Source organism: Anoplolepis gracilipes, chromosome 6 (assembly GCF_047496725.1).
Source record: "Anoplolepis gracilipes chromosome 6, ASM4749672v1, whole genome shotgun sequence".
NCBI classification, from domain to species: Eukaryota; Metazoa; Arthropoda; class Insecta; order Hymenoptera; family Formicidae; genus Anoplolepis; species Anoplolepis gracilipes.
Window position 1 is genome coordinate 3048960 of NC_132975.1, and position 27441 is coordinate 3076400.

Below are 27441 nucleotides of genomic sequence, written 5' to 3' on the forward strand. Positions count from 1 at the left end.
ATTTGCAAATTAAAATAAATCCTAGTTATTCCAAAAGATGTCTTCATACTCTTTCCTGTCGATCCATAATGCATACAGTATATTTCTTCAAAAATATATGTATATAGATATAGAAAGAATAGAATCAAATATCTATGCTCAAAATATTTTACTGATAAAGGCCAAATGGAAAAAAAGAAACTCAAAATTCAGAAGAAATAAAAAAGAACAAAAAGTAAAATTATTTTTTCTTATTCTTCCGAAAACGATGAGCTTAAGTATTGGACGCTTATTGTTAATGGTTTGATTATTCCCACTTTTTTATGTTAAACAATTCATTTCTGACTTCTCTATTTCTACATAGTCTTCATATTTATTTCATCATTAATTCTGTTTATTTTAACTAAATCTATGAACATGGTATCACGATATTTTATTTTCTTTATTCTAAAAAATGACAACCAAATGGCGATTATCTGTGTGTGTTGTGTGTGTGTGTGTGCGCGCGCGCGCGCGTGTGTGTGTGTGGTGTGTCTGTATGTGTGCGTGCGTGCGTGCGTGCGTGCGTGCGTGCGTGCGTGCGTGCGTGCGAGTGCGCGTGTGCGTGTCGCGTGCGCGTGTGTGTCTGTGTGTATATGTGTGTGTGCTGTGTGTATATGTGTGTGTGTCTGTGTGTATATGTGTGTGCCGTCCGTTTCTTTGCGTTCGATGTTTATCGACCGACGGCGGCAGCGGCAGCGGCAGCGCTGGAGGTGGCGGCGCCCTTCAAACAGCGCCTATGTGCAAGAAATGGCGGCTGTATAGCCGACAATACACTCTCCTCTCAGTGCTTTCAGATTCGTTCTGTGTGTTGCACGCACCGAGGACGGATTACGACGTGACGAAAGATTAAAGCAAGTAAGACTGACGACGATGGCAATGTCGAATCTCTACTCGAAGATTTCTACTAAACCGATGAAACGCTTTCAAGACAACGTCGCAGTGAAACAGACTAATGCCTGGATGAACGGTGAGAGAGAAAGAGAGAAAGAGAAAAAGAGAGGGGGGGGGAGAGAGAGAGAGAGAGAGAGAGAGAGAGAGAAAGAGAGAAGAGAAAGAGAAACAGCGAAAAACTGCTTTGTTCGTATGTCGTGTGAATAAGTGAGTTTGCTATTTATATGTCGCATCTGATTTCGTGAGTGTGAATCTTTAAAAGTTTGCCGATCATCTTCGAAACGCGGGATCATGCCAAAAATTCATATTTGTATGTATGTAGAATGTAGGGTCAATATGCGATTCTAGGTAGATATTTATTTATTCCTTGCCTTTTTAGCTTTGAAAGAAGTTTTACAAAAACTTATAAGACTTACAGTATATTAATATTGTGCATATAAATATAAATTCCACATAACAATATCTCTTGTTAGTCTACTTATTCTTTATGTAACCATTTTATTTGATAACTAAATTTCTACAAAAATGCACAAGATTTGTACACAAGTTTTATATATATATATTGTTATTTAGATTATATAGATACTCTAAATAGTAATATATATAACAGCATTAATTATATATATACATATACATACATATAGTAACTGTGAAAGTCTATAAATTTGTACGTATATGTGTATGTATATATATATATATATATATATATATATATATATATATATTTATAAATATTACTATCTCTATTACTACATATATTTATAAATATTACTATCTCTTAAATATGTCCTTATTTTCCACAGATTCTTTTTTAATTATAAAAATAATTATTGTTTTATCTTCATCTTGTATCAGAAAGAAAGATGAAATATATTCATGCAATACTTTTTAAAATGTAGATGTATACAATATATGTGTGTGTGTGTGTGTGTGTATATATATATATATATATATATATATATATATATATATATATACACACATATATTGTATACATCTACATTTTAAAAAGTATTGCATGAATATATTTCATCTTTCTTTCTGATACAAGATGAAGATAAAACAATAATTATTTTTATAATTAAAAAAGATTTATAAATATAGTATCAATAATAGAATATAATATAACAGAAATATCAGTCTATAATAGAAAATTTTTATAAAAAATATTCAATCTAACAAGGAAAGGGTTGGAATGTCCCCCTCCAATTTTAATGAGCTTTGAATATGTTGCAGTCTAGGTCAAAATAGGAGACACGTATTTTTTTATATGTGCTCTTACGGCCGTTAAGGGGGTGAAACACTCTCTTGAAAAAAATCAGTTTTTATATTTCTGAGCGAATACCGTCAAAACAATAAGAGATATAAAAAAAAGTTTCAAAAAGTTTTATGGTTTTTAATGTATTTTAAAATGGCATAATCAGATTTTTCGAAAATGTCATTTTTCGAAATCCCCCCCCCTTCAATTTTTGAAAGCACGTATAAAAAAATACCTGTCTCCTATTTTGACCTAGACTACAATATATTCAAAGTTCATTAAAATCAGAGGGGGACACTTCCAACCCTTTCCTTGTAAGACAAACATTTATAAAAATTATTTTTTATTATAAATTAAAATATATAAACGCTCATGTATTTTAATTGATGTGTGCGTGTGCGTGCGTGTGTGCGCGCGTGCGTGTGCTTGTGTGTGTGCGTGTGTGTATGTGCGTGTGTGTAGTTATACATACATACATACATACATATATATATATATATATATATATATATATATATATAGAGAGAGAGAGAGAGAGAGAGAGAGAGAGAGAGAGAGAGAGAGAGAGAGAGAGTACACACAAACCAAAGATAAAAAAAACTTTCCGGAGAAAAATTCACATATTTGTATAAACTGTACATAATTGCATGTACTTATCGAACAGAGATAAATAAAAATCATAACTGCCATCAATGATAATGTTTTGATCTTAGTTTTCAAAATTATGTAATTTTTACAAAGTGTCTGTTCGAGCAAATATCTCACAACTGGTTGAAGTTATAAGAAAGTTTAATAACAGAAATTTGCACAGCTTTGAGTCTGCTACAAAGTGCATGAAAAATAATTTTTTTTACTTGTGACCTCCTCGAGTTATAAAGATAATCTTCATTTTTTTTAACAGAATGAGTCTAATTTTTTATATAAATCGATTTCTCTCAATATTCTGCGTAAAAAGTTATAGAAGTATGATAACCAAAAATTGAATAGTTTACGAGATATTTCATATTTTAATTTGATATAATTTTACATAAATTATGAAATATCTTGTAAAATATTCATTTTTTGATTATCATATTTTTATGGAAAAATAATGAAAGGAATCAATTGGGGTAAAAAAAAACATAGTTGTCTTAGAAAAAATATGTAAAATTACTCGTTACAAATTCATATTTTCTCTCTTGTATTATAGATTTGTTTGTATTCTCATCGACGTGCTGTAAAAAGAAAATCGTGTATTCCTTGCGTGTTAAGTATATATAGAAATACATAAACAAAAATCAAGTGGTTTATATCACTTAATTCTTTCAATTAAATCACAAGGATTAGGACATATCAATTGTATTCATTATACAGATCAATTTAGTGTACACACACATATACCCATTTTTATCACAGTGTTAACTATTATTAGAGTACTTATAACAATTTGAAATATAAAAATCAGTAAAAAGGTTTAGTAAAGACTGATTGTAAGTGAAATTATGTTAATGCATCATGACAGGAAAGCTCCATTATTGATACTAATAAATTTCTCTTAATAAACAATATCGTGAAGTAATGTACGATAAATAATCGAGTAAGTTTAAAGATCGACGAGTAATATTAAAGATAAAAACTCTTTTTAGAAAATTAAAAATTTATTTGTAGAAAAATAGATACGTCAAAATGCATTTTTAAAATTTTGCACAAAAATTTCTACATCCAGCAAACTCTATATAGCTTGTAATGACATCTCTATATGATATTGTTTCTTTTTCTATTTTGTCTCCTTTTTTTCTCTCTCTGAATTATAAAAAAAATTTTTTAATTTAAATAAAGATATATAATTAATAGGTATTAAGATAAATATATAATTTTATATATATGTATGTAAAAATATATATTATATAAGTAATTACATATTTATGTAATTACTTATATATTTATGTAACTAGAGGTAAATTATTAAAACCGGATAAAACTAAAATAACAATTATAGAATCTATTCAATTATTTGTATTCAAGATCTTCAATCTTTGTTAAAATTAGTATTATAATGATTCTATAATTTTGAACACATTACATTTTCTTATAGAATATCATTTTTTTTAAAACATCACTGTATCGAAAAAGCTAAATATTGATATAGATATAATAAAATTTAAAAAAAATATATATGATATATGTATATATATATATATATATATATATATATATATATATATATACATATATATGTATACATATGTATATTAAAGTTTTTTTATCTTAGCGGAATCTCCAAGCAATGCCTCAGATTCGCCACCATCAGTTAGTCCACTTTCTTCATCCATCATATTACAACGCGAAGGAATCAATGCAATAAATCAACCACTGAGTGCTCCTGCATCGCCTTTGTCTTCCTTATCATCGCCTATAACTCAATTAAATTTACCATCACCTGGAGACTGCACTCAGGATCCTAATTGGCAAGCAACAAAACCTACAGTTCGAGAACGTAATGCGGCCATGTTTAATAATCATCTCATGGCTGATATCGTATTTATTGTTGGCAGTCCAGGTACTTATCTATTTCTTTTTTTTACTATTACTTTATATTACTTTAATATTATTTTATTTTTTAATATTACAAGAAAGTGAGAAATGAAAATGTTAATATCATACATTAATACTACAGGCCACACACAAACTATACCAGCACATAAATATGTTCTTGCTACTGGTAGTTCTGTATTTTATGCTATGTTCTATGGAGGGTTACCAGAAAATAAGAGAGATATTGAAGTTCCTGATGTTGAACCAGCTGCCTTTCTCGCGCTATTAAAGTAAGCATCAATTCAAAATAACTTGGAGAAAGCACTAATTAGAAAAAGTTGTATATTATCAGAAATTATTAAAAATATAAATAAATAAATATAAAACACATTTATATTATAGACTTTTAGCTTTTAGAAACTTAATTTTTAGTTTTTATGTTATGCTATATTATTTACCGTTAAAAGAAGAACCATAGAAAAAATATGTAGCGTTTGTAAAGAGAACAAGATATATAATTCATATATATTATTATAATATATTTGTTTCAAGGTATATGTACTGCGACGAAGTGCAACTGGAAGCGGACACAGTTCTAGCTACGTTGTATGTTGCAAAAAAATACATAGTTCCACACTTAGCACGGGCATGCGTCAATTATTTGGAAACGAGTTTGACAGCAAAGAACGCATGTTTACTTTTGAGTCAGTCTCGACTGTTCGAAGAACCCAACCTTATGCAACGTTGTTGGGAGGTGATTGACGCACAAGTAAGTCAAACCCAAAAATCGTTAAAAGCTATTGCTTTGAATGACAAGAATTTGGATGAGACGTTCGAAGATGACTCGAGTCCCTCCAGCAACTCAATCAATTATGCTTCAAGTTTACATTCTTATGTTTATAATAGTAAATTCGATAATTTTTTATTTCAAAACCCGTATGACAATGGTAAACTAAGCGATAATAATTATGAACGTCTAAAGGGTAGATTATCAATGGTGCCACATTGCTTGAGTCTCTCAGAAAATGACTGTTATACAAACATTATCACAGATGAGCATTTATCGCTTTTTCGAACGCGAAGTGAACCTTATTTTTCAGATAATAAATTGGATTATATTGAGGTTACGCAAAACATTACATATCAAGATAATTTAATAGATGAATATGAATGCGGTAAAATTAATCATAGTGATGTTCTTAGAGTAGCAACGAATACCAATCAAATAATCAGCTAAGTAAAAAAACATAAAAGTAAACAGATTTTTATATATAAATTGCTTTTAAGTATACGATCAATTATAAAGAAACATTGTTTAAATTCCTTTAATAAAAATTTGGATGAGTATAGCAAAATAATATTCTTTAAAAAAATATTAATGTAAAGACTTTAGAAATATAATCACAAAAGTGAAATTAATAAAAAACAAATAAGAACCAGTGCATTTAATAGAACACAAACTATTTTAAGTCAAAGGATGTTTAAATTCATGTAATAAGTAACATCATATAATAAGTAACATACTTATATTGCTTATTATAGGATAGGTCGGGATCGAAAGTAACAATTTGACTTTGGAATTAGATTATGAAAGAACAAATTATAGTTATAAAAAAAATTTGTGATACCTCAAGTTAACGTATATATTTTGCATCAAAATCGAAATTATAATATTTAAGCTTGTGATTAATAAAATAAAAATTAGCAATCAAAATTTGAAATGAAGAAAACTATTACAACTGGCCCCAATGCCGGATTGATTGTACAACTGAAGCATTTCTACTCTTTCTTAAAGCTTTTTGACTTTTCTTCATATATCTTGCCAAAGATATGTTGCATACTCATATTTCTTTGCAGTTGCTCGAATATAAACAACACTTTATTAATATAATATCTTGATTGATATACTTGATTATGAAAGTATATCTTTTGTATCATTATTAGTCTTTTTAACTTTGATAAAAAACATTTTTTAATAAAAAAAATTTTAATTATGATCCCAAATGAAATAAATTACATCAACCAAACTAGATTATAACGTAATTTAATTATTGCACTTAATATAATGTATTAATATAATGTAATGGTTTATATAAAATTTAAAAAAGTTAAAAATCTTAAACAAGAAGATTATAAGTAATAAGTACATATATTGTATATATATATACAGGGTGTCCGGTAATTACCGCCCCACCTCTCTAGGGCAGATAGAGCAGGTCAAACTGAACATAAAAGTCCTGTACCATTTTGCGATTTGCGTAATAATTATTAAACTATTAATTAAAAACGCTCAGCGAACGATACACACACACACACACACGCACACACACACATACGCACACGCGCACACACACACACACACACACACACACACACACACACACAAAAGGTTTTCAAATCAAAAGAGATACCGGACACTTTTTGTGTGTGTGTGTGTGTGCGTGTGCGTGTGCGTGTGCGTGTGCGTGCGTGCGTGCGTGCGTGCGTGCGTGCGTGCGTGCGTGCGTGCGTGCGTGCGTGCGTGCGTGCGTGCGTGCGTGTGTGTGTGTGTGTGTGTGTGTGTGTGTGTGTGTGTGTGTGCGTGTGCGTGTGCGTGCGCGCGTGTGTGTGTGTACACTTATTACTTATTATCATTTATATTAATCAAATTTTTCAAATAAAATATTACATTAAGTATAATAATTAAATAAGACGAAATAATTTCAATAAAATGACATTAAATTCGACTTTGACAATAGTCCCCGATCACATTTTATTCGAAATTTCTTACATAAAATGCTAAAAATGGTTAAAATACAATCGTTATAATATGCAAAAATAACTAAACGCAAATAAAAATAAAAGAAAAAGTACTCACTTGCAGTGGAAATATTTATTATAATTTTAACACACTTGAGAAGAAAAATTTTACGTCTTCAAATACCTACTTGACGCACGTTCATGAATTGTTTTATTTCATTATATAACCAACACATACATACGTATTTATTATATATTTTTAAATATTTAGATTGTTACTTTCGGCCCCTAATCCACATATAAAAGATATTTTTTTATTTCAAATAAAGTTTATGATCTCTACTTACTGTGCCAGTTACTTGCTATTTTTATTCATTTTATTTTGTGATTATTTAAAAACATTTATATTAATGTCTATGCAGGACATTTTTGTCTGTTAGACTACACACACATATACATGATGTATATGCATGTATATGTAAGATGTTGCAGAAATAGTACATCTTCGAAGATAAGTTTGACTTGTATTTGTTCAACGTATTGTGCTCAATTAGGCAAGTTCAATTTAGAGCAAAAGTAAAATTTATAAAGAATTTTGAACTCTTATTAATAAATATTTATATATATATAAAGCTAAAAATAATTGTTATCATAATATTATTCAAGTAGTGTTAATATATAAGTTGTGCTAATATATAATTATCATTAAACATGAATCACATATATAAATAAAATTTGATTAGATTTTGTTTACTCATGATATTTTAGTACCAATGTCATAAATTTAAGTATTAATATAATATATAATTATTTAAAAAAATTTATATATACAATATATATATATATAAAATTTTATATATTCTATGTGTGTGTGTATATATATATAGAGTGTCTCATAACTAACGAGCCAACGCTCATGAACGGATAGAGTACAGTGAATTGAATAAAAAAGTATTAGGTTATTTTGCGATTTTCGCAATAATTATTAAAATATTAATTAAAAACGCTTAGCGAACAATATTATACATATGTACAAGATGTCCGGTAATAATCGCTCCACCTCTCTAGGGCAGATAGAGCAGATCAAACTGAACATAAAAGTCCTGTATCATTTTCCGATTTTCGCAATAATTATTAAAATATTAATTAAAAACGCTCAGCGTATGAGCGCACGCCGCATATAGCGCGCTCAGCCATACCCTGAGCGTTTTTAATTAATAGTTCAATAATTATTGCGCTAATCGCAAAATGATACAGGACTTTCATATTCAGTATTTGACCTGCTCTATCTGCCCTAGAGAGTTGGGGCGATTATTACCGGACTTCTTGTAGATATGTATAATATTGTTCGCTAAGCGTTTTTAATTAATATTTTAATAATTATTGCAAAAATTGCAAAATGACTTAATACTTTTTTGTTTAGTTCACTGTACTCTACCCACTCACGAGCGTTGGCTCATTAGTTATGAGACACCCTATATATATATATATATATATATATATATATATATATATATATATATATACATGCTACATACCTACCCTGTATATATATATATATACATATACATATATACAGGGTATCTCAGAATGACCGTATCACCTCTCGAGTGCAGGTAGAGCGGCTTAAGTGGAATAGAAAAGTCCTCTACCATTTTGCGATTTTCGGAATAATTATTGAGAAATTAATTTACAAAGATCGGCAAATCCGGCGCGAGTATCAGGCCGCTGCAAAAAAGATGGCGAAAAAGACGGCCCTAAGGACGGTCGCTAAGCGCGCGCGGCGTAAATAGGCGCCATTGCCTCGCGGTTACGAGGGGCATAGACGAGAAGTGTTGATAAGAACAATAGATTAACGATTATTATTTAGCGACCGGCCTAGCGGTGGGCCGTCTTTCTCGCCATCTTTTTTGTGGTAGGCCGTCCTTCTCGCCATCTTTTTTGCAGCGGGCTGATCTCGCGCCAGATTTGCCGATCTTTGTAAATTAATTTCTCAATAATTATTCTGAAAATCGCAAAATGGCACAGGACTTTTCTATTCTATTTAACCCGCTCTACCTGCACCCGAGAGGTGATACGATCATTTTGAGACACCCTGTATATATATATATGTATATCCTGTATATGTATATATGTATATATGTATATATGTATATATGTATATATATATATGTATATATACACACATATATAAATTATATGCTATAATTTTGATTAATGATATATCTCTTTTGAGTTCAAAAAGATTGCAAACCTTTTGTGTATGCGTACGCGTGTGCGTGTGCGTGTGCGTGTGCGTGTGCGTGTGCGTGCGCGTGTGCGTTTGCGTGTGTGTGTGCGTGTGCGTCGCGTGTGCGTGTGCGTGTTCGTCGCGTGTGCGTGTGCGTGTGCGTCGCGTGTGCATGTGCGTGTGCGTGTGCGTGTGCGTGTGCGTGTGCGTGTGCGTGTGCGTGTGCGTGTGCGTGTGCGTGTGCGTGTGCGTGTGCGTGTGCGTGTGCGTGTGCGTGTGCGTGTGCGTGTGCGTGTGTACGCGTGTATTTGTTACTTTTATTAAGCAAATTTTTCATATAAAACATTACATTACATTAAGTGTAATAATTAAATAAGACGAAATAATTTGAATAAAATAACTTTTTGAATAAATAATGGAAATGTTTATGTACAACTAAATAATAAACTAGTTTTGTAGCAACATACGAAATTCTCTAATACGTAAATATAAAATTATACAATTAATATATATCTTGTTAATTTTTTCCATTTTTATGCATCAAGCTTTTATAATTATTATTTTATAAATTAAATTTTATCGCATTACTTCTATAAAAAGTTTCATATATATAATATATATTTTAACATTCATTCATAATGCAGATATTGATACCACTTATATATTAATATAAGTAACATTATTGTAAGAGCATATAATACAAACTAAATGCAGAAAACAAAAATATATTAATTCAAAAAAATTTTATTCATTATTAAATCAAAATTCTAATATATGTATAATTCTTATTTAAAGAAAATTTATAGATTATATTTTTTAAGATAAATTTTAAATTATAAAAGTCATCGAAAAAATAAGATTAATAATAGTAATATATAAAATTGAGCTTTAACATTAAAAATTATTATGACAGGCAGAAATGGCACTAAGATCCGATGGTTTTGTGGACATTGACATTCATACACTCGAATCTGTTTTATCTCGAGAGACACTAAACTGCAAAGAAATCCATATATGGAATGCTGCATTACGATGGGCTTCCGCGGAATGTATTCGGCAAGATCTTGAGCCTACTCCAGTCAATCAAAGGCAGTTATTAGGTAAGAACAGAAAGTACAGTAAATGTTCAGATTAACTTATATTACACGGATCATTTTTATTTTAATTTCACATGATAAAGGTACATTCTTGAGTAATACGCACTTTGAATTTTGCTTCTCTTAGTTTCTACATTACGCGATTTGAAAATATTATAATTTCGTACTTAATTTGTATAACCTTTTCGTTATATCCTACTTATGTATTTTTATTATTTAGAAAACGCGTAGATGGAGGAGAGGCTTCGCTTCCATACATTTCCTTTATGATAAAAATGTTGGAAACATATGTCAAAGTTAAGTTCATTGCAATTAAATTTCTTTTTCTAAAAATATTATTTTAATAATAATACAAATCATGTAATTCAGAAACCAACAGAGAGCGCCACAAAATTCAAAGTGCATATTACTCAGACATGTACTCCCTATCATGTAAAGTGAAAATGAAAATGATCCATGAGGTATAAGTTAATCTGAACATTTAACGAGAGTGCTTACACATATACAAACATACACACAATAAGTGCGTATGTGCATACGTTTGTTATTCATATATTTTTGAAGAGATTTTAACTAAAAAATGTCTTAAAAACATATAAATTCAATTCGTAACAATTTTACATATCCAGAAATAAGCATTAAAACTTCATGTAAATAAAGAACAATTTTTTATATTGTGTGGAACATTTTTATTAATAAAAACAAACTAAAAAAATCTTTTTTTATTTTTTTACTTATATATTAATAAATTTTTACATTTGAATAAATAAGACTCCAATATTTACAAACACGTAATTATTAACTGGGCAAATGAGAGCCATACGCGGATGTTAAGGCTCCTGAGTAGTCACCGCGGCCATATTGAAATCGTGACGTCACAAGCGAGAAATAGCGAGGAATGACACCCTGATTTATATTGCAACTGACATGTAAATAAAAACATATTTTAACGAAATAATACTACCAATCTCTTCAGCACACCTGTAAAAATGTACGGCTGGTAATCCTTTCTCCTGACAATTGATAAATAACTGTAAATTGAGTCCGAAATGAACCCTTGAAATGCGGAAAAACACGCGATTTGAGAGCTGTCGAAAGGAGAGGAAAATGTTACTTTACACAGTTTATTCCTTACACAGCTTGGCAGCCGTACATTTTCACAAGTTTCATAAATACGTTGCACATCACAACACTAGTAAAAAGCAAATAATTACGACGTAGGTTGTAACATAAATTGGGTTGTCATTTCTCGCTTCTGACATATTTCCCAAAAGAAGGAAAGAGACAGAACTATATGTCGCCACCGTCGACATCGAAGTTTCGCGGCGAGTACTCAGGAGCCTTAATGCGTGAATTTATTTAGAAATTAATTCTTACCGCGAAAATTGATAATAAATATTTATTCAAATGTTTAATTTACGCGGGCTAAAAAATCACGTTTTCTGTTATTGATACATAGATTTATAAACAAATAGACGAGAGTGATATCGGTGTGGGGCTGAATAACTCAATGGTAAGAGCAGTCGCCCGGCAAGCGAAAGACTCGGGTTCGATTCCTGATTCAGCGACTTCGCTCCGATATTTTTTCTCACCTACATCTCTTTAGGGGAATAAAGAGGGGTTATAGAATTTCTCAAAAATGAGAATCTATTTCTTGGTATAATACACCAATTAAAATATGTGCACAGGGCACAATTCAATTTTCGCGGTAAGAATTAATTTCTAAATAAATTCACGCATTAACATCCGCGTATGGCTCTCATTTGCCCAGTTAATAGTTACGTGTTAATAAATTTTTACTTTTTATTAATAAAATCAAACTTTAAATATTGAGAAAGCAAAGTGTAAAAAGTACATAAATTGTTCAAAATAATGATCAGTGTTAATATAAAATAGTAATATACCTTGTAGTATAGTAATATCTAAAGAATTGTTAAAAATTAAATCCATATAAGGATTTCTTAGAGATCGTTATATATTATACATTTTTCAGTTAAAATCATTTCAGGAACATTCATCTTCAACTTATATGTCAGCTTATAAACCTTATGCGTGCACGCACACATATGCACTACACATACATACATACATGTTTATATCACATTTTCGTTTAAAATACTTTTTTTCAGAATATTCTGAAATATTTTTTATTACTATATTATTTAAAGTGGACATTTTATGTATATATTCGAAAAATAGTTCGCAAATAAAAGTTGTTATCCTGTATGATCAACATAGGTTTAGTTCAATAGAAATAATCTTCAAATTTCTAAAACATTTCTATTGAAATCAAAATCATTGACACAAGGTGTTTTTACAACTTTTATTGGTAAATATCCAGAAAAGGTCACACCTCGCCGATGATGTTGACCTTGATATATGTTATAGAGAGGAAAGTATTGATCAACTTTTCCTAATAAACTTAAATCGCGGTCTCTTATACTTTCCGAGATATTTAATGGTAATAGTTTACTTATAGGGAGCCACCCCCGATTCCAATGACCTTGACATATATTGTAGAGAGTACACTCCTAAGTAACGCATGCTTTGAATTTTGCGGCGGTCTCGTTGGGTTTCTGAGATATGCGACTTTGAAGTATTATAATTTTCCTACATACATGTGCAATAGTACTAATAATTTTCATTTTTATTCGCATGGAATAATATAAATATGAGCGAGGGAATATTTTCATAACACACACACACATATACGTTGCAAGACAAAGCAAAGTTCACATGTTCACATTATTAGGAAAAGTTGATCAGTACTTTCCTCTCTATAACATATATCAAGGTCAACATCATCAACGAGATGTGACCTTTTCTGGATATTTACCCTTTTATTTGCAAATTATTTTTTTTTTTTTTTTTCAAAAAGAAATAGTTTTAAAAATATTAGAAATGTTGTAAAAATAGTGTAAAGCAAGGTTTCTAGCGTATATGTATGTGTGTGTGTGTGTGTGTGTGTGTGTGTGTGTGTGTGTGTGTGTGTGTGTGTGTGCGTGTGTGTGTGTGTGTATATGTGTATATGTATATTTTTTTAGGGTCTGCCTTGTATTTAATTAGACTTCCTGCTATGAATCTGGAAGAATTTGCAAACAATGCCGCACAGATAGGAATTCTAACGCATCAAGAGACAATTGATTTGTTTTTACACTTTACGGCCAGTAATAAGCCACAACTGTGTTTTCCTACCAAATCACGTCAAGGACTAAAAACTCAAGTAAGTAACGTCGAAATCTATATTATATAAAAAATGTAATAGAAAATCTCGTTTGATAATATTCGTTTTGGTAGTATTATGTTGTTTCGTTGAGAACAAGTTGTAAACTTTAAATAAATATCGATAGTCTAGTAGGTTCTGTGAATAGAATGCTTAATCAGAAGTTATTAGTGACATATTAATGGTGTGTATGTACATATGTGTACATACACATACATAGGTCTATTTATCTTTCAAAAACTCTCATAAATGTTAACATCAAAAGTGACAGCAAATAGAGGACAACCGAACTAAGTCATTATCAAAGAATCCTTTCATAAATACTGAAGTTTTCGCTCATTTGTTCGCTTAAGGTTTAGGAAGATGAAAAATTTAATGTCTTTAAATATAAAAGAAATACATCTTATTCACAGAAACTATTGTACTTATTTCTGATAAATAACCTAATCTAGCCATTGTGTCGAGCACATTTATTTTATATTATCAGTATTATATATATATATATATATATTAATATTCATAAATAATTCTATATTACATATCTTAGGTATATATAATTTTGAATAAATAAGAATATGTGTTATTCGCAGGTTTGTCATAGATTTCAATCCTGTGCATATAGATCAAATCAATGGCGATACAGAGGTCGCTGTGACTCGATTCAATTTAGCGTTGATAAAAGAATATTTGTGGTGGGTTTTGGTTTATACGGAAGTTCATCTGGTGCTGCAGATTACAATGTTAAAATAGAGCTCAAAAGGCTCGGGAATGTTTTGGCAGAAAATAACACAAAATTTTTTTCTGACGGTTCGAGCAACACATTTCATGTGTACTTTGAGAATCCGATACAAATAGAACCAGAATGTTCGTACACGGCAAGTGCAATATTGGACGGTGGGGAATTGAGTTTTTTCGGTCAAGAAGGTATGTCGGAAGCGACGATCGGCAGTGTAAACTTTCAGTTTCAATGTAGTTCCGAAAGCACTAATGGTACCGGTGTACAAGGTGGGCAAATTCCCGAATTAATTTTCTATGGACCGCCATCCGATGACTGACAGAAAATTACAACGGAACATATAGTTTAAATAATAATTTGTAACGAAAAAATATTCAAATTTTTCGTTGCAAATCTGCCAAATTTTAAAATATGAACAAGAAACGTGTATTCTATAGGCACATTTCAGTTTTCTATGAATTGAATATTCAAATTTCAAATTGGAATACTTTTTAAATATTCAATATTCAAATTATTTCAAAAATAAAAGTACTTTTATGAAATTTTGGAAGACGATATTTGAAATAAATAATAAAATTATGTATAATATTCTCAGAAATGAAACTGAACTGGTGTTCAGTTAACTTACAAAAAACTATCTCTTCTATTGTAGATATAGTTATTTTATATAGTTAATTTAAAATATCGGCGTAAAATTATGAAATTATTAAATTAATGAGTGAAATTATTTCTATAATATAGAAATATTTTCAAGTATGACATCTCCTATAGCCCTGTTAACTAATTTATTAATTTAATAAGAGATTATATTTATAGACACAATGATCTTATCTGTATAATTTAGAATACATGTCAAATTTTATTATTTCATTATTATTAATAAATTTCTCAAAATGTGATCAAAGCATAATACTAAAAGTTGTTTCAATATGAAGAGAGATAACAAATTTTATTGCATATTCAATATTATATTGACTAAAAGCAACTTGTTCAGAAATCATATTTTCGTAGAAAGCAAAGATCTATTATGTACAATATTATGCAAATTGAAAAAGTAACAATTAATAATTATATTTAAAATTAGATTCGCGCTAATTAGAAATTTTTTACACAATTTTCAAAAATTTACATTTGATGTTCAACATTTGTCACTAGTATCATTATTTGTATTTTGTGAACATTTAATTGTATAAATATTTAATAATATAAATTGTATAAATATTTAACTTTGAAAAAGTTTTCAAAATATTCTATTACTTTATTTGTGAATTTATGTAAGCAATTTTTAAAAAATTGCATTTTTTTGTATTACATGTGCTTGATTGCACATTTTTACTTGATTTACATAATAAATTTGATTGCCCTTTTAAATTAAAAAAAAGATTATTTAAAAATTGTAAATACTTGGAGTAATAATATAATATATAATGTAAAGAAAAGAGATGTTTTTATTCGAAATATATCACAGACTAAATACTTATAAAATTAGTCTCTCTCCCTCCCCCTTCCTTCTCCCTCCTTCCTCTCTCTCCCTTCCTCCCCCTCCCTCCTGCTTCTCATTACTTTAATATTAAATATAAAAATTTTATATAAAAGTTATAAATGCTTCATGTTATTTATGTAACTATGTAGTTATAAATATTATTAAATAACATTCCAAAGATATCCCACATATTACCGATATGATTAAAGTTTTGAACTTTAATATTTTTCTAAAAAATTACCATCCGATTAATTTTTTATTAAACAAAAATCTAATCTTCTCTAATTCTTCTTTTATTAATATTATCTTTATGCCTCCAGTTCAGACCAAAGAGTAAAGAGACACAAGAAAGAATATATTGGTAGTGAGTGTATGATTTTTCGCTGATGGAAGTACGTCACAGCAACCATCTTGAACGTTCACTTTTTTTATGTTTATCAGCATTATCTATCGTCACTTGTTGAAGTTACAGATATATTAGCATCGGCATTAGTTATTTCCATTATTTAATTTTGACACCTGTGAGAAGCCATCATGAGCGCCCACTTTTTTTGCTTTATATATAAGTCATTTCCATCAGCTTCGCCAGCACCATATGCTCTTTCCTGTTTTTTTTACTCTTTGAGCCAGATTTACAAAAATATGTAAATTGTATGTTTTCATTGGAAGTTTTAAAGAACAAATTAATAAGAGAAATAATAAAGTTAAATACTTTCCTTATTCGATTGTATAATTAGGGAAAATGAAAAAAAGAAACAGTTGCTTAACACTCATTCTCATTCTTTCATTTTCTCTACATCCTTTTTAAAATATTATACGACACAGAGAGTGTCTAATAACTACACATATCTTTGTCCTTTAATCTTGTCTTTTTGTCAACTCTATTGCATAAAAGTATGCAGTCTACTTATTCAGGATGTCCCATTTATCTTGTACACCTCAAATAATTTTGCTTTTTAGACACATATTAAAAACCATTCAAATAAAAGTTTTTTTAATCGAAGGGAAAGAAAAGGTAGCAATATTAGTTTGATCTTGAGTGTAGGAGCCAAAATCATGTAAATGTCAATTTAATTCTTTTTTTGTTAATGGAATCATTTTAATTTTTTTATATAAGTTAAATAAACCTTAAGAAAGGATCTTCGTCCTATGACGTTGACCTTGACATATGTTGTCAAAATCATGACCCTGAATATTTTTAATAAACAGTGACCGACAGCTAAAACTTTTAGAGGTTACTCAGGGTCATGACCTTGTCAACATATAGTCAAGATTATAAGAGAGTTCTCTCTTTTTAAGTTTCTCTTTTTTTACCGATTCCTCTCATTATTCTGTACATAAAAGTATTGAGATAAGATAATCTAAAAATTAATATTTTATGAGGTATTTCATAGTTTATGTAAAATTATGTCAAATTAAAGTAAACTATTGAATTTTCATCCTATCCTTTTTATGCAAAACATTACAAGAAATATTGATTAATATAAAGAAAATTGAGTAGTTATATTATATAAAAAAATTAAATTAATCTTTACATGACCTTGTCACTTAATCAAGATTATTAAACTAATAATCTTTAATTATACAAAGTGCTTCCGCAACATACAAGTCAGTAAATTTGGTTGTCTATCTGTTTATCGGTAGGGGCATGCTTTACTGGGCTTGTAAAGTTCAAATGCAAATTTGGTGGGGAATTATTATATACTATACCAGAGTAAAAATCGATTTCTCTTTTTTTCATTCCCTGGGTTTGTATTGTGATTTTATTCTGCATATTCAGTAAAGCATGCCCAGATAGATAGATAGGCAACTCAACTTACTGGTGTGTATGTTGCAGAAGCACCCTGCACATATTAAAGACGACTTATAAATTTCAATGACTTTATATAGATATAGATTGTCAATGTCATAATCTCGAGTAACATCCAAAAGGTTTTAGTGGAATATCGTTATTTGTTAAAAAGTTATTAAGTTATTAACAATTAAAAATGTGTATTTAAAAGAAACTCTGAATATATAAACTGATAACAAAATATATATTTAATATTAGATATATGTTATTAATATTATTATTTACACTACACAGATGTTTTTTGAAATTACAAAACAATTAATAATAACATTGATATCGAATAAATTATACATTTATCAAGAACATATTTATTGTTTTTTTATATACAAGGTGAGCCATTTTAATGTACCACTCCCAAAATCTTTATTTTTTATTGTAAAAAAAAATACTTCAGACAAAAGTTATTTGATTCGAAAAGGGACATAAGATGGTACCATTGGTTTGACCTTGGATAGTCGTTTGAAGGTCATGTAGCATACCTTTTGAAGTAAGCTACAAGAATATATAATGAAAAATAGTAGGTTCCATTTAAGAAATTAAAAATGACCTTCAAACGACTATCCAAGGTCAAACCAATGATATCATCTTATGTCCCCCTTCGAACCAAACAACTTTTGTTTGAAGTATTTTTTTCTACAATCAAAAATAAAAAAGTTTTTGGGGGTGGTACATTAAAATGGGTCATTCTGTATATTTGTCATATTTAATGTAGAAGACTTGCTTCGTATAAAAAGCTCTGAATTTATGATAATGTAAAGTCATATAATATTATAATCGTTAACACAGTTGCGACAATTGTAAGCACTAAATTATTGTCTGTATTGCTTATTGCAAAGTGAACGTGGGAGCAAAGGAGAGGCTTTATCTTTTTGTCTGTATCCCTACCCCAAGAAATTTTAACCTAACCCAAACTAATTTTTATTTTTTAATAAAAATTATGTTTAAGTTAAGTTAATTTTCTTGGGTGGAAGTGTAGAGGAAGGGGCTCCGCCCTGTACACACGTTCCCTTCAATACCTAAATATGTATAACTAAAGTTGCTAACTAAAATGTTCATTATCAAAGTACAGATTATTCCACTTAATACTTGTTTTTTAAAAACATGATAAGTTATACTCGGCGATGTGAGCCCATGCGCGGATGTTGATGCGTAAAGAAACTGCGTAAAGAAATTAATTCTTTTCACGAAAGAATTTTTAATTAGTACCCAGAGCACATATCTTTCTAGATTCTCATTTTTGAGACCCCTAAAAAAACCCGCTCCATAACCCCCCAAAGAGATGTAGACGAGAAAAAATACCGGGACGAAGTCGCTGAATCGGGAATTGAACCCGAGTCTTTCGCTTGCCGGGCGACTGCTCTTACCACTGAGCTATTCAGCCCATACTCACATCGCCGAGTATAACTTATCATGTTTGTAAATATTGGAGCCGAATATAATTTCAAATCATTTGAAAATCACGCGTGGCTGAAAAATCGCGTTCTTTGATTTATCTATCAGGAGGTTTATAAACAAATAGACGAGTGAAGTATCGGTGTGGGGCTGAATAGCTCAGTGGTAAGAGCAGTCGCCCGGCAAGCGAAAGACTCGGGTTCAATTCCCGATTCAGCGACTTCGCCCTGGTATTTTTTCTCGTCTACATCTCTTTGGGGGGTTATGGAGCGGGTTTTTTTAGGGGTCTCAAAAATGAGAATCTAGAAAGATATGTGCTCTGGGTACTAATTAAAAATTCTTTCGTGAAAAGAATTAATTTCTTTACGCAGTTTCTTTACGCATCAACATCCGCGCATGGGCTCACATCGCCGAGTATAACTTATCATGTTTGTAAATATTGGAGTCGAATATAATTTCAAATCACTTGTTTTTTAATTGTTGATAACTTTCTGAGCAACAAGCAGTGGCTAAAATCTTTTATATGTTAGTCAGGGTATGACTTTGACAACATAAATGAAAGTCACTAAAATCTAAGATCCTTAATATGCATAATTACCAAAAAATGCGTCAATTTATATACAGGGTGTCCGGTAATAATCGCCTAACCTTTCATGGACAGATAGAGCAAGTCAAACCGAATAGAAAAGTCCTCTACCATTTTGCAATCTTCGTAATAATTACCAAGAAATTAATTAACAAAGATTGACAAATCCAGATAAGTACAAGCGCGCAGCGAGAAGGCTAATCCTACTACTATACGGTTACTAGGCGCGCTACTTGTACGCAGCCATTGCCAGTAGACCGCTCCTCCTATCATTCAATGAGCGCCTAATAACCGCATAGCAGTAGGATGGCCCTTCTCGCCGCGCGCTTGTACTCGCCTAGATTTGTCAATCTTTGTTAATTAATTTCTTGGTAATTATTACAAAGATTGCAAAATGGTAGAGGACTTTTCTATTCGGTTTGACCTGCTCCATCTGCCCATGAAAGTTTGAGCGATTATTACCGGACACCCTGTATATGTATATGCAATTTATATATACAGGGTGTCTCAAAACGACCGTATCACCTCTCGGGTGCAGGTAAAGCTGGTTAAATAAAATAGAAAAGTCCTGTCTCGCGGCGCGCTGATACTCGCGCCGAATTTGCCGATCTTTATAAATTAATTTCTCAATAATTATTGCGAAAATCGCAAAATGGTACAAGACTTTTCTATTCTATTTAACCCGCTCTACCTGCACCCGAGGTGATACGGTCATTTTGAGACACCCTGTATATATATATATATGTATATATATATATATACAGGGTAGGTATGTAGCATGTATATATATATATATACATTTTAATCTTTCCACTGAAATATCTCAGAATCTATAAGTTTTAGACAAAAATGTTTCAGACAAAAGTTGTATGGTTTTGAGAGGTCATAAGATGGTACCATTGGTTTGACCTTGAAGAGTCATTTGAAGGTCATATGACGGTCATGTCGATTTTATTAAATAATTTATTAACACCCTATATGTTATTGCATATTCTTATAGCTTATCTCGAGAGCTTTCCAAAACACTCTAATCAAATGTTATTTTGTGTTTTCGAGTTATAAGGCTTCAAAGTTGCAATATTTTGACATAAAATACAAGATATCTCGTAAAATATTCATTTCTCAATTATCTTACCCTAATACTTTTATGCACAGAATAATGAGACAAATCAATTGGCGTAATTAAAATACATAATTATGTTAAAGTAAAAATGTGTAACTGCTAGTTGCAAATTCAGATTTTTTCTTAAAGATAACTATGTGTTTTAATTACACCACTTGATTCGTCTCATTATTCTGTGCATAAAAGTATTAGGGTAACATAATCGGAAAATGAATATTTTACGAGATATCTTGTATTTTATGTCAAAATATTGCAACTTTAAAGCCTTATAACTCGAAAAGTATTTAATGAAAAAATATTTTATTATAGTGTTTTGGAAAGCTTTCGAGATAAGCTACAAGAATATGTAATGAAAAATAGTAGGTTCCATTTAAGAAATTAAAGATGACCTTCACGTGACCTTCAAGTGACTCTTCAAGGTCAAACTAATGGCACCATTTTATGTCCCCCTCGAAACCATACAACTTTTTGTCTAAAACTTATGGATTCTGAGATATTTCAGTGGAAAGATTAAAATGTCCTACCCTGTATATATATAATGTGTGTGAGGGGGGAGAAGGCTACCCTTATCACTTTACCAGTTCTAACTGATCTAATTCTATGAAGAAGAATTCTAGACATGATCTTCGATTTTGCCGAGTCTAAAGAATTAATCTTATCCTTTCCTCTTATTTCCATTATATAAAGTAATGCGACGATACAATTCTCAAACATTCCCCAAAAAAACGCGTTTAAAAATTTACATTATAAAAGCAGATTTATAATCAGCGTAACCTAATGAAGAAGACGTCTGATTATTAAAATGCATGTTTCAAAAATAAAATTCGAACCGGTAATATTACAATGTAACACAATAAGACATCTTATCTACTAGGTCAACACTATTTACTCATAAATGTTTTCTTATAACTCGGTATAAAAAGAGCACATATGATAAGAGCTAAATTATTCTTGCGTGCCATTCTTAAATAAAAAAGTATTTCAATAAAATAACACTACAGATCGCTTCAGCACACTTGTAAAATACTTTGAAAACTCAGCTTAGCAAGGAATATACTATGTGGAAGGAACATTTGCCACTTCTTTAGACAGCTGTCAAACTGCCTGTTTCTCCGTAAAAGTAGGTTTACTTTGACCCTCATTACGGTTATCTATTAACTGCTAAGGGAAAAGCTTAGTTTTCGGATAATTTTACAAGTGTGCTAAACCGATCTGTAGTCTTGTTTCGTCGAAATATCTTTTTATTTAAAAATGGCACGCAAGAATAATTTGACAGTTATTTCTCGCTTATGACGTCACAATTCCAATATGGTCGCGGTCAGTACCCAGGAGCCTTAATGAATAATAATTATTAATAGCAGATAAAATATTTTTGAAGATCTACTGAACTAACAATAAGATCGTTAAGTTTCATATAGTAAAATATTGATATTAGCTATGTTAATGATCTAATATGATAAATAAAAATCTGATATATGTATATAGAGTATCCATCCATAAATGTCTGTACAAATATCTCGCAAATGATTGAAGTTATAAGAAAGTTTAATAAGAAAAATTTGCACGAATTTTAGTTCGCAATAAAACGCATATAAAAAATTTGTTACTCGTGACCTTTTCGAATTAGGAGTTATCTTCCTTTTGTTAAATAAACCTATTTTAATTTGTACATTTGTTTATAAATCGATTCCTAACAATTCCGATATAAACACTTTTAAGGATAAGATAACAAAAATTAAATATTTACGAAATATTTTATATTTTAGTTTTTTCTTTTATATTTTATAAATTATGAAATATTTTATAAAATAAAATTGTCAAAGCTCCCACAAGTTGACTATTCGTGATATTTTCCGTATTCATGGTATTTTCGATAGTCATGGAATAAAAATTTGTAGCCACAATTTTTATTCACGACTAAAAAATTTTGTATTTGTAGTCAAAATTTGGTGAAAATTGCGAATAAAGGACCCAGCTCCAATGACTTTGACAACATATGTCAAGGTCATGATTCTGAGTAACATTCAAACGATTTTAGCTGTCGCTTGTTGTTTATTTAAAAGTTATAAAAAAAGTTTTACAAATAAAACACAATTTTCTTACATCATGTATATTTAATGAGGTGTACTTTTAATGGATCTATTTATTTAAATGTAATATATTAAATGCGTGGGCAAGGAAGAGGCGGAGTCCCTCTCCCTGCTTCCCTTGCCCACAAAAAAACTAACCAAACCCAACCTGTAGTATAAAATAGATTTTGGTTCGTAACACAGGTCGTGTTAGGTTAGTTTTTTGTGGGGTGGGGATATAGGGGGAGGGGCTCTGCCCTTCCCGCGTCTACACATTTAATGTATCACATTTAAATAAATAGATCCTTAAAAGATCATTAAAAATACATTTTATTATTATGTGTGAGATGTAAAAATTCATATAGTAACATCTTCCGTTTACTTTCTAACACTGAAATTTAACTACTGAAACTTACAACTTGTCATGTTGACGAGTAAAAATCAACTGAGGAAGATTTGTTATAATGTGTTTATGCTCTAGCATGAATTATCACTTGCACAGATTGGGTTAGTTTTTTGTTGGTGTGGGGTGCAGAGGGAGGGGCAGAGTCCCTCTCCCGCCCACGCATTTGTTAACGATCATTGCACGATATTATATGGGTTTTCAACTTCAAAAATTACGAATTCCATTTAAAATCAGAATTAGGTTTTGGAGGTTTCAATTTTTTTCATGTATTTCAGGTACGCATGGATATATATGTGTAAACCACATATTCTCTGCTGTAATAAGAAAAGCTTAACTTATAACAGAAAATATGCTATTGATTAATTGAAAATTATATTCTATTTATAAAACTTTTTTGTTTATAATTTTTTAATAAACAACGAGCGACGGCTAAAACCTTTTGCATGTTACTCAGGGTCATGACCTTGATAACATATTTCAAAGTCAAGGTCATTCGAACTGGGTTCCCTATTTGGGATTTTTACCCAAAATTTTAGTTGTATTTTATTATCTTTATAAAAGAGGCTTTTTGTTAAGTCTATATTCCTGAGAGGAAGTTGGCGATAATAATGATGATGATCTTTATAAAACCTTAATAAAAATAAATAGAAGAAACCTGATTATTAAAAAAAATCCCATATTCACGATTCTCTATATTTGCAAAACCTATCCACAACAAATAATAAGCTGCCTGTATTCATTTTTTGACTACCTTCAATATTTTTATCCACAGAATAATGAGAGGAATCAATTGATGTGAAAGAAATCACAAGAAAAACGTAAACGATTATAGGGATAGGATGATCAAAAATTGAATAATTTACGACATTTTATACTTTATATCTGTCAGGAAAAAAAGGAGACTGATTTTCTAAATCGTATTATAAAACCTAGTAATATTACTTCTCAGAACGCCTATTTTTTCAACTGTTAGTAGCCGGTTTGAAATCAATGTGCAGTTAAAATTTGTTACTTTTTTCGTATCAATGGAACAACGAGCAGTAATTAAACTTCAAACTTGACCAAACTTGGCAAAATGCCTAAAGAAATATTTAAAATTATGAAAAATTATGAAAGGTGTTTAAGTGGTATAAACAATTTCGTAAAAGCTGAAAGTCGCTCGAAGAGTCGAGACGAGCAATCATGGTGCTCCGCTATCGTTCCAACGATGCAAAAGTCAAAACGGATCGTGTACTAATCTCATATACTACTGTTTTACTAATGTAAGTCTCATCTGCAATCATTCTGTACGAAACATAAACTTAAGTAATTTTTCAAGATTTCATTCAGTCATCTCATTGGCTGAACGGAGTCTTAAGACGACCTAAAACTAGTCTTGAAATGATCTTGAATGTAAGACTGATCTATGAATTCTGTCCACGATTAGTGAGTAGGTTATTAATCGTTTCGAACGATGAGCGTCGTTCAAATTTATAGCGAAGGAGTCAATTTTTTGTCGTTTCTGAGCGACTTTCAACTTTCATGAAATCGTTTATACTACTTAAACACTTTTCATAATTTTAAATATTTCTGTAGGCATTTTGCCAAGATCGAAATTTAATTACTGTTTGTTTTTCTATTGACACAATAAAAAAAGTAAGAAATTTTTAACTGCTCACTGATCGACTTCAAACCAATTACTAATGGCTGAAAAAAATTGATATACTTCTGAGAGGTGATATTACAAAGTTTCATAATAGTCAGACAAATAGCGCCATTTGTACAATATACAGAAAATCAGTCTCCTTCTTTTCTAGATAGACAGTGTTGCTTGACATAATTTTACATAAATTATTTAATATCTCGTAAAACGTTTATTTTTCAATTATCTTGCCTCAATATTTTTATGCACTAATAAGAGAGATAAATTGGTGTAAAGAAAACACATAATTTTTAAGAAAAAATATGTAGCTGTTTTTGCTTAAAAATAACTGTGTTTTCTTTGTATCAATGATTGATTCCTTCATTAATCTGTGCACAAGTATTGAGGCAAGATAATAAAAAAATGAATATTTTATAAAATATTTCATAATTTATGTAAAATTATGTCAAATTAAAGTATAAAATATCTCCTAAATTATTCAATTTAGCCATTTTATCCTAATAATAATCTTTTTACTCCAAATATTGAGAGAAAATTAATTTATATAAACAAATTAGGGTGATTCCATTTAAAAAATAAAGAGGATTTTTATAACACGAAAAAGTCACGAGTAAACAAAGTTTTTTACATGCTTTGTTAAACTAAACAACCGTATAAATTTCTATTATTAAATTTGTTTGTAATCTCAACTTGTTACGAGATATTTGCACAGACACTTATGGACAAACATCCTCTAAACTAATATATTTTCTGTTCCCCTTAAATATGACTGTCCTTACATCATTTTTAGCATCGCTATTAGCGATTGTATTCATCCGTTACATTCAGGAAAAAAATCAGGTCATAGTTATACTAGAAGAGTCATTGCTGTTATCCATTTTTCCCTTTATCATTTGTTTGCATTAATAATTATCAAGAAAATCACAGTAGATAAATTGTTATAGTTTAGCAAACACAGCTTGGGCTCCCAACATTTGCTAGGAGATTATCCTGTATGTATATTAAATACAGAATAAAGTTGCACCAGAGAAAGTATCATAATTGATTTTGTAAAACAGTTGTAATGTTACATATACAGAAAAATCAAATATTTATCTCTTATATAAAAAAGGTTTTCTTTCCTTTTCTTCTTTATCCTTCCTTATATAAAAAAGGCGTATTACCAATTTAATTGTTGCCGTTTTTCCGCGATAATGAGTGGTTGTTTCGTTGTTTCGTGCATTGTGACTTGCTTCATGTCAAATTATCACGCAAATTTTGAGTTTGTGTGACAACTTGTAAAAACTTAAATTAAAAAAAAGTTAAAAAAGATAAAGTTAAAAAAACGAAGAGAAAAAGAGAGACAAATAAAGAAAGGTACATTATCATAAATGCATATATGCTATACCTATATAACACAAATGAAACAAATCACAGTGTATAACAGAAACAGTTAGCATTGCGGAAAAGAAGCTTTAACACTTTGATATATTCGCGTTCGAAGCTTTATGTCATTTCTTATAAAGACAAAAATTAGATGAAAAATTATTATTATATAAATATATAAACAATCATTATTATTTTATGTGTTATTAAAATATAACTGTATATTTTATTTCAAAATCCTGCTTTTTCGTACATAAATGTATATATATATACAGGGTGGACCATTTTAATCCATTCAGTCGAATATCTCGAAAACCAAGCCCGGGAGAGAAAAATGTTTCAGACAAAAGTTGTATGGTTTCGAGGGGGCCATAAAATGGTACCATTGGTTTGACCTTGAAAAGTCATTTGAAGGTCACGTGAAGGTCACTTCAAGTTTTTTAAATGGAACACCCTATATATTTTTACATATTCTTGTAGCTCATCTCGAGAGCTTTCCAAAACACTTGTGACAAAGTATTTTTCATTAAGTATTTTTTGAGTTATAAAGCTTCAAAGTTGCAGTATTTTGACATAAAATACAAGATATCTCGTAAAATATTCATTTTTTTATTATCTTACTCTAATACTTTTATGCACAGAATAATGAGACAAATCAATTGGTGTAAAGAAAACACATAATTATGTTAAAGTAAAAATCTGAATTTGCAACTAGCAGTTACACATTTTACTATAATTATGTGTTTTCTTTACACCAATTGATTCGTCTCATTATTCTGTGCATAAAAGTATTAGAGTAAGATAATCAAAAAAT

At 30.0% G+C, this 27441-nt stretch overlaps 2 protein-coding genes and 2 non-coding genes across 5 annotated transcripts in view; 2 read left to right on the forward strand and 2 right to left on the reverse strand.

Moving 5' to 3' along the window:
- The window catches only part of Brf (Brf RNA polymerase III subunit), a 45726-nt gene that overhangs the window by 15026 nt on the left and 3259 nt on the right, over nt 1-27441 (reverse strand). The window lies entirely within an intron of this gene.
- On the forward strand, nt 704-15463 carry Lute (BTB/POZ domain containing protein 3 lute). Of its 2 annotated transcripts, none has more exons than XM_072895105.1 (7): nt 704-988; nt 4422-4709; nt 4827-4974; nt 5237-5453; nt 10567-10753; nt 13795-13973; nt 14564-15426. In XM_072895105.1, the coding sequence occupies exons 1-7, from the start codon at nt 892-894 to the stop codon at nt 15026-15028; spliced, it is 1581 nt and encodes a 526-aa protein (XP_072751206.1). In that variant the 5' UTR covers nt 704-891; the 3' UTR covers nt 15029-15426. The 2 variants fall into 2 exon arrangements, with proteins under 2 accessions (XP_072751206.1, XP_072751207.1); XM_072895106.1 differs by lacking the exon at nt 704-988 and adding an exon at nt 1059-1222 and having other exon boundaries at nt 14564-15463.
- Trnaa-ggc (transfer RNA alanine (anticodon GGC)) lies at nt 19354-19425 on the reverse strand. Its single transcript has one exon. It is a non-coding gene; the product is annotated as a tRNA-Ala (tRNA).
- Nucleotides 19585-19656, forward strand: Trnaa-ggc (transfer RNA alanine (anticodon GGC)). Its single transcript has one exon. It is a non-coding gene; the product is annotated as a tRNA-Ala (tRNA).

Excerpts from the sequence above, each read along its gene's own strand:
- Lute (XM_072895105.1), top strand. The coding sequence starts at position 892 with ATGGCAATGTCGAATCTCTACTCGAAGATTTCTACTAAACCGATGAAA. Across the intron at positions 4,710-4,826 it reads ATTTATTGTTGGCAGTCCAG|GCCACACACAAACTATACCA; the intron begins GTACTTATCTAT and ends TTAATACTACAG. Across the intron at positions 4,975-5,236 it reads GCCTTTCTCGCGCTATTAAA|GTATATGTACTGCGACGAAG; the intron begins GTAAGCATCAAT and ends ATTTGTTTCAAG.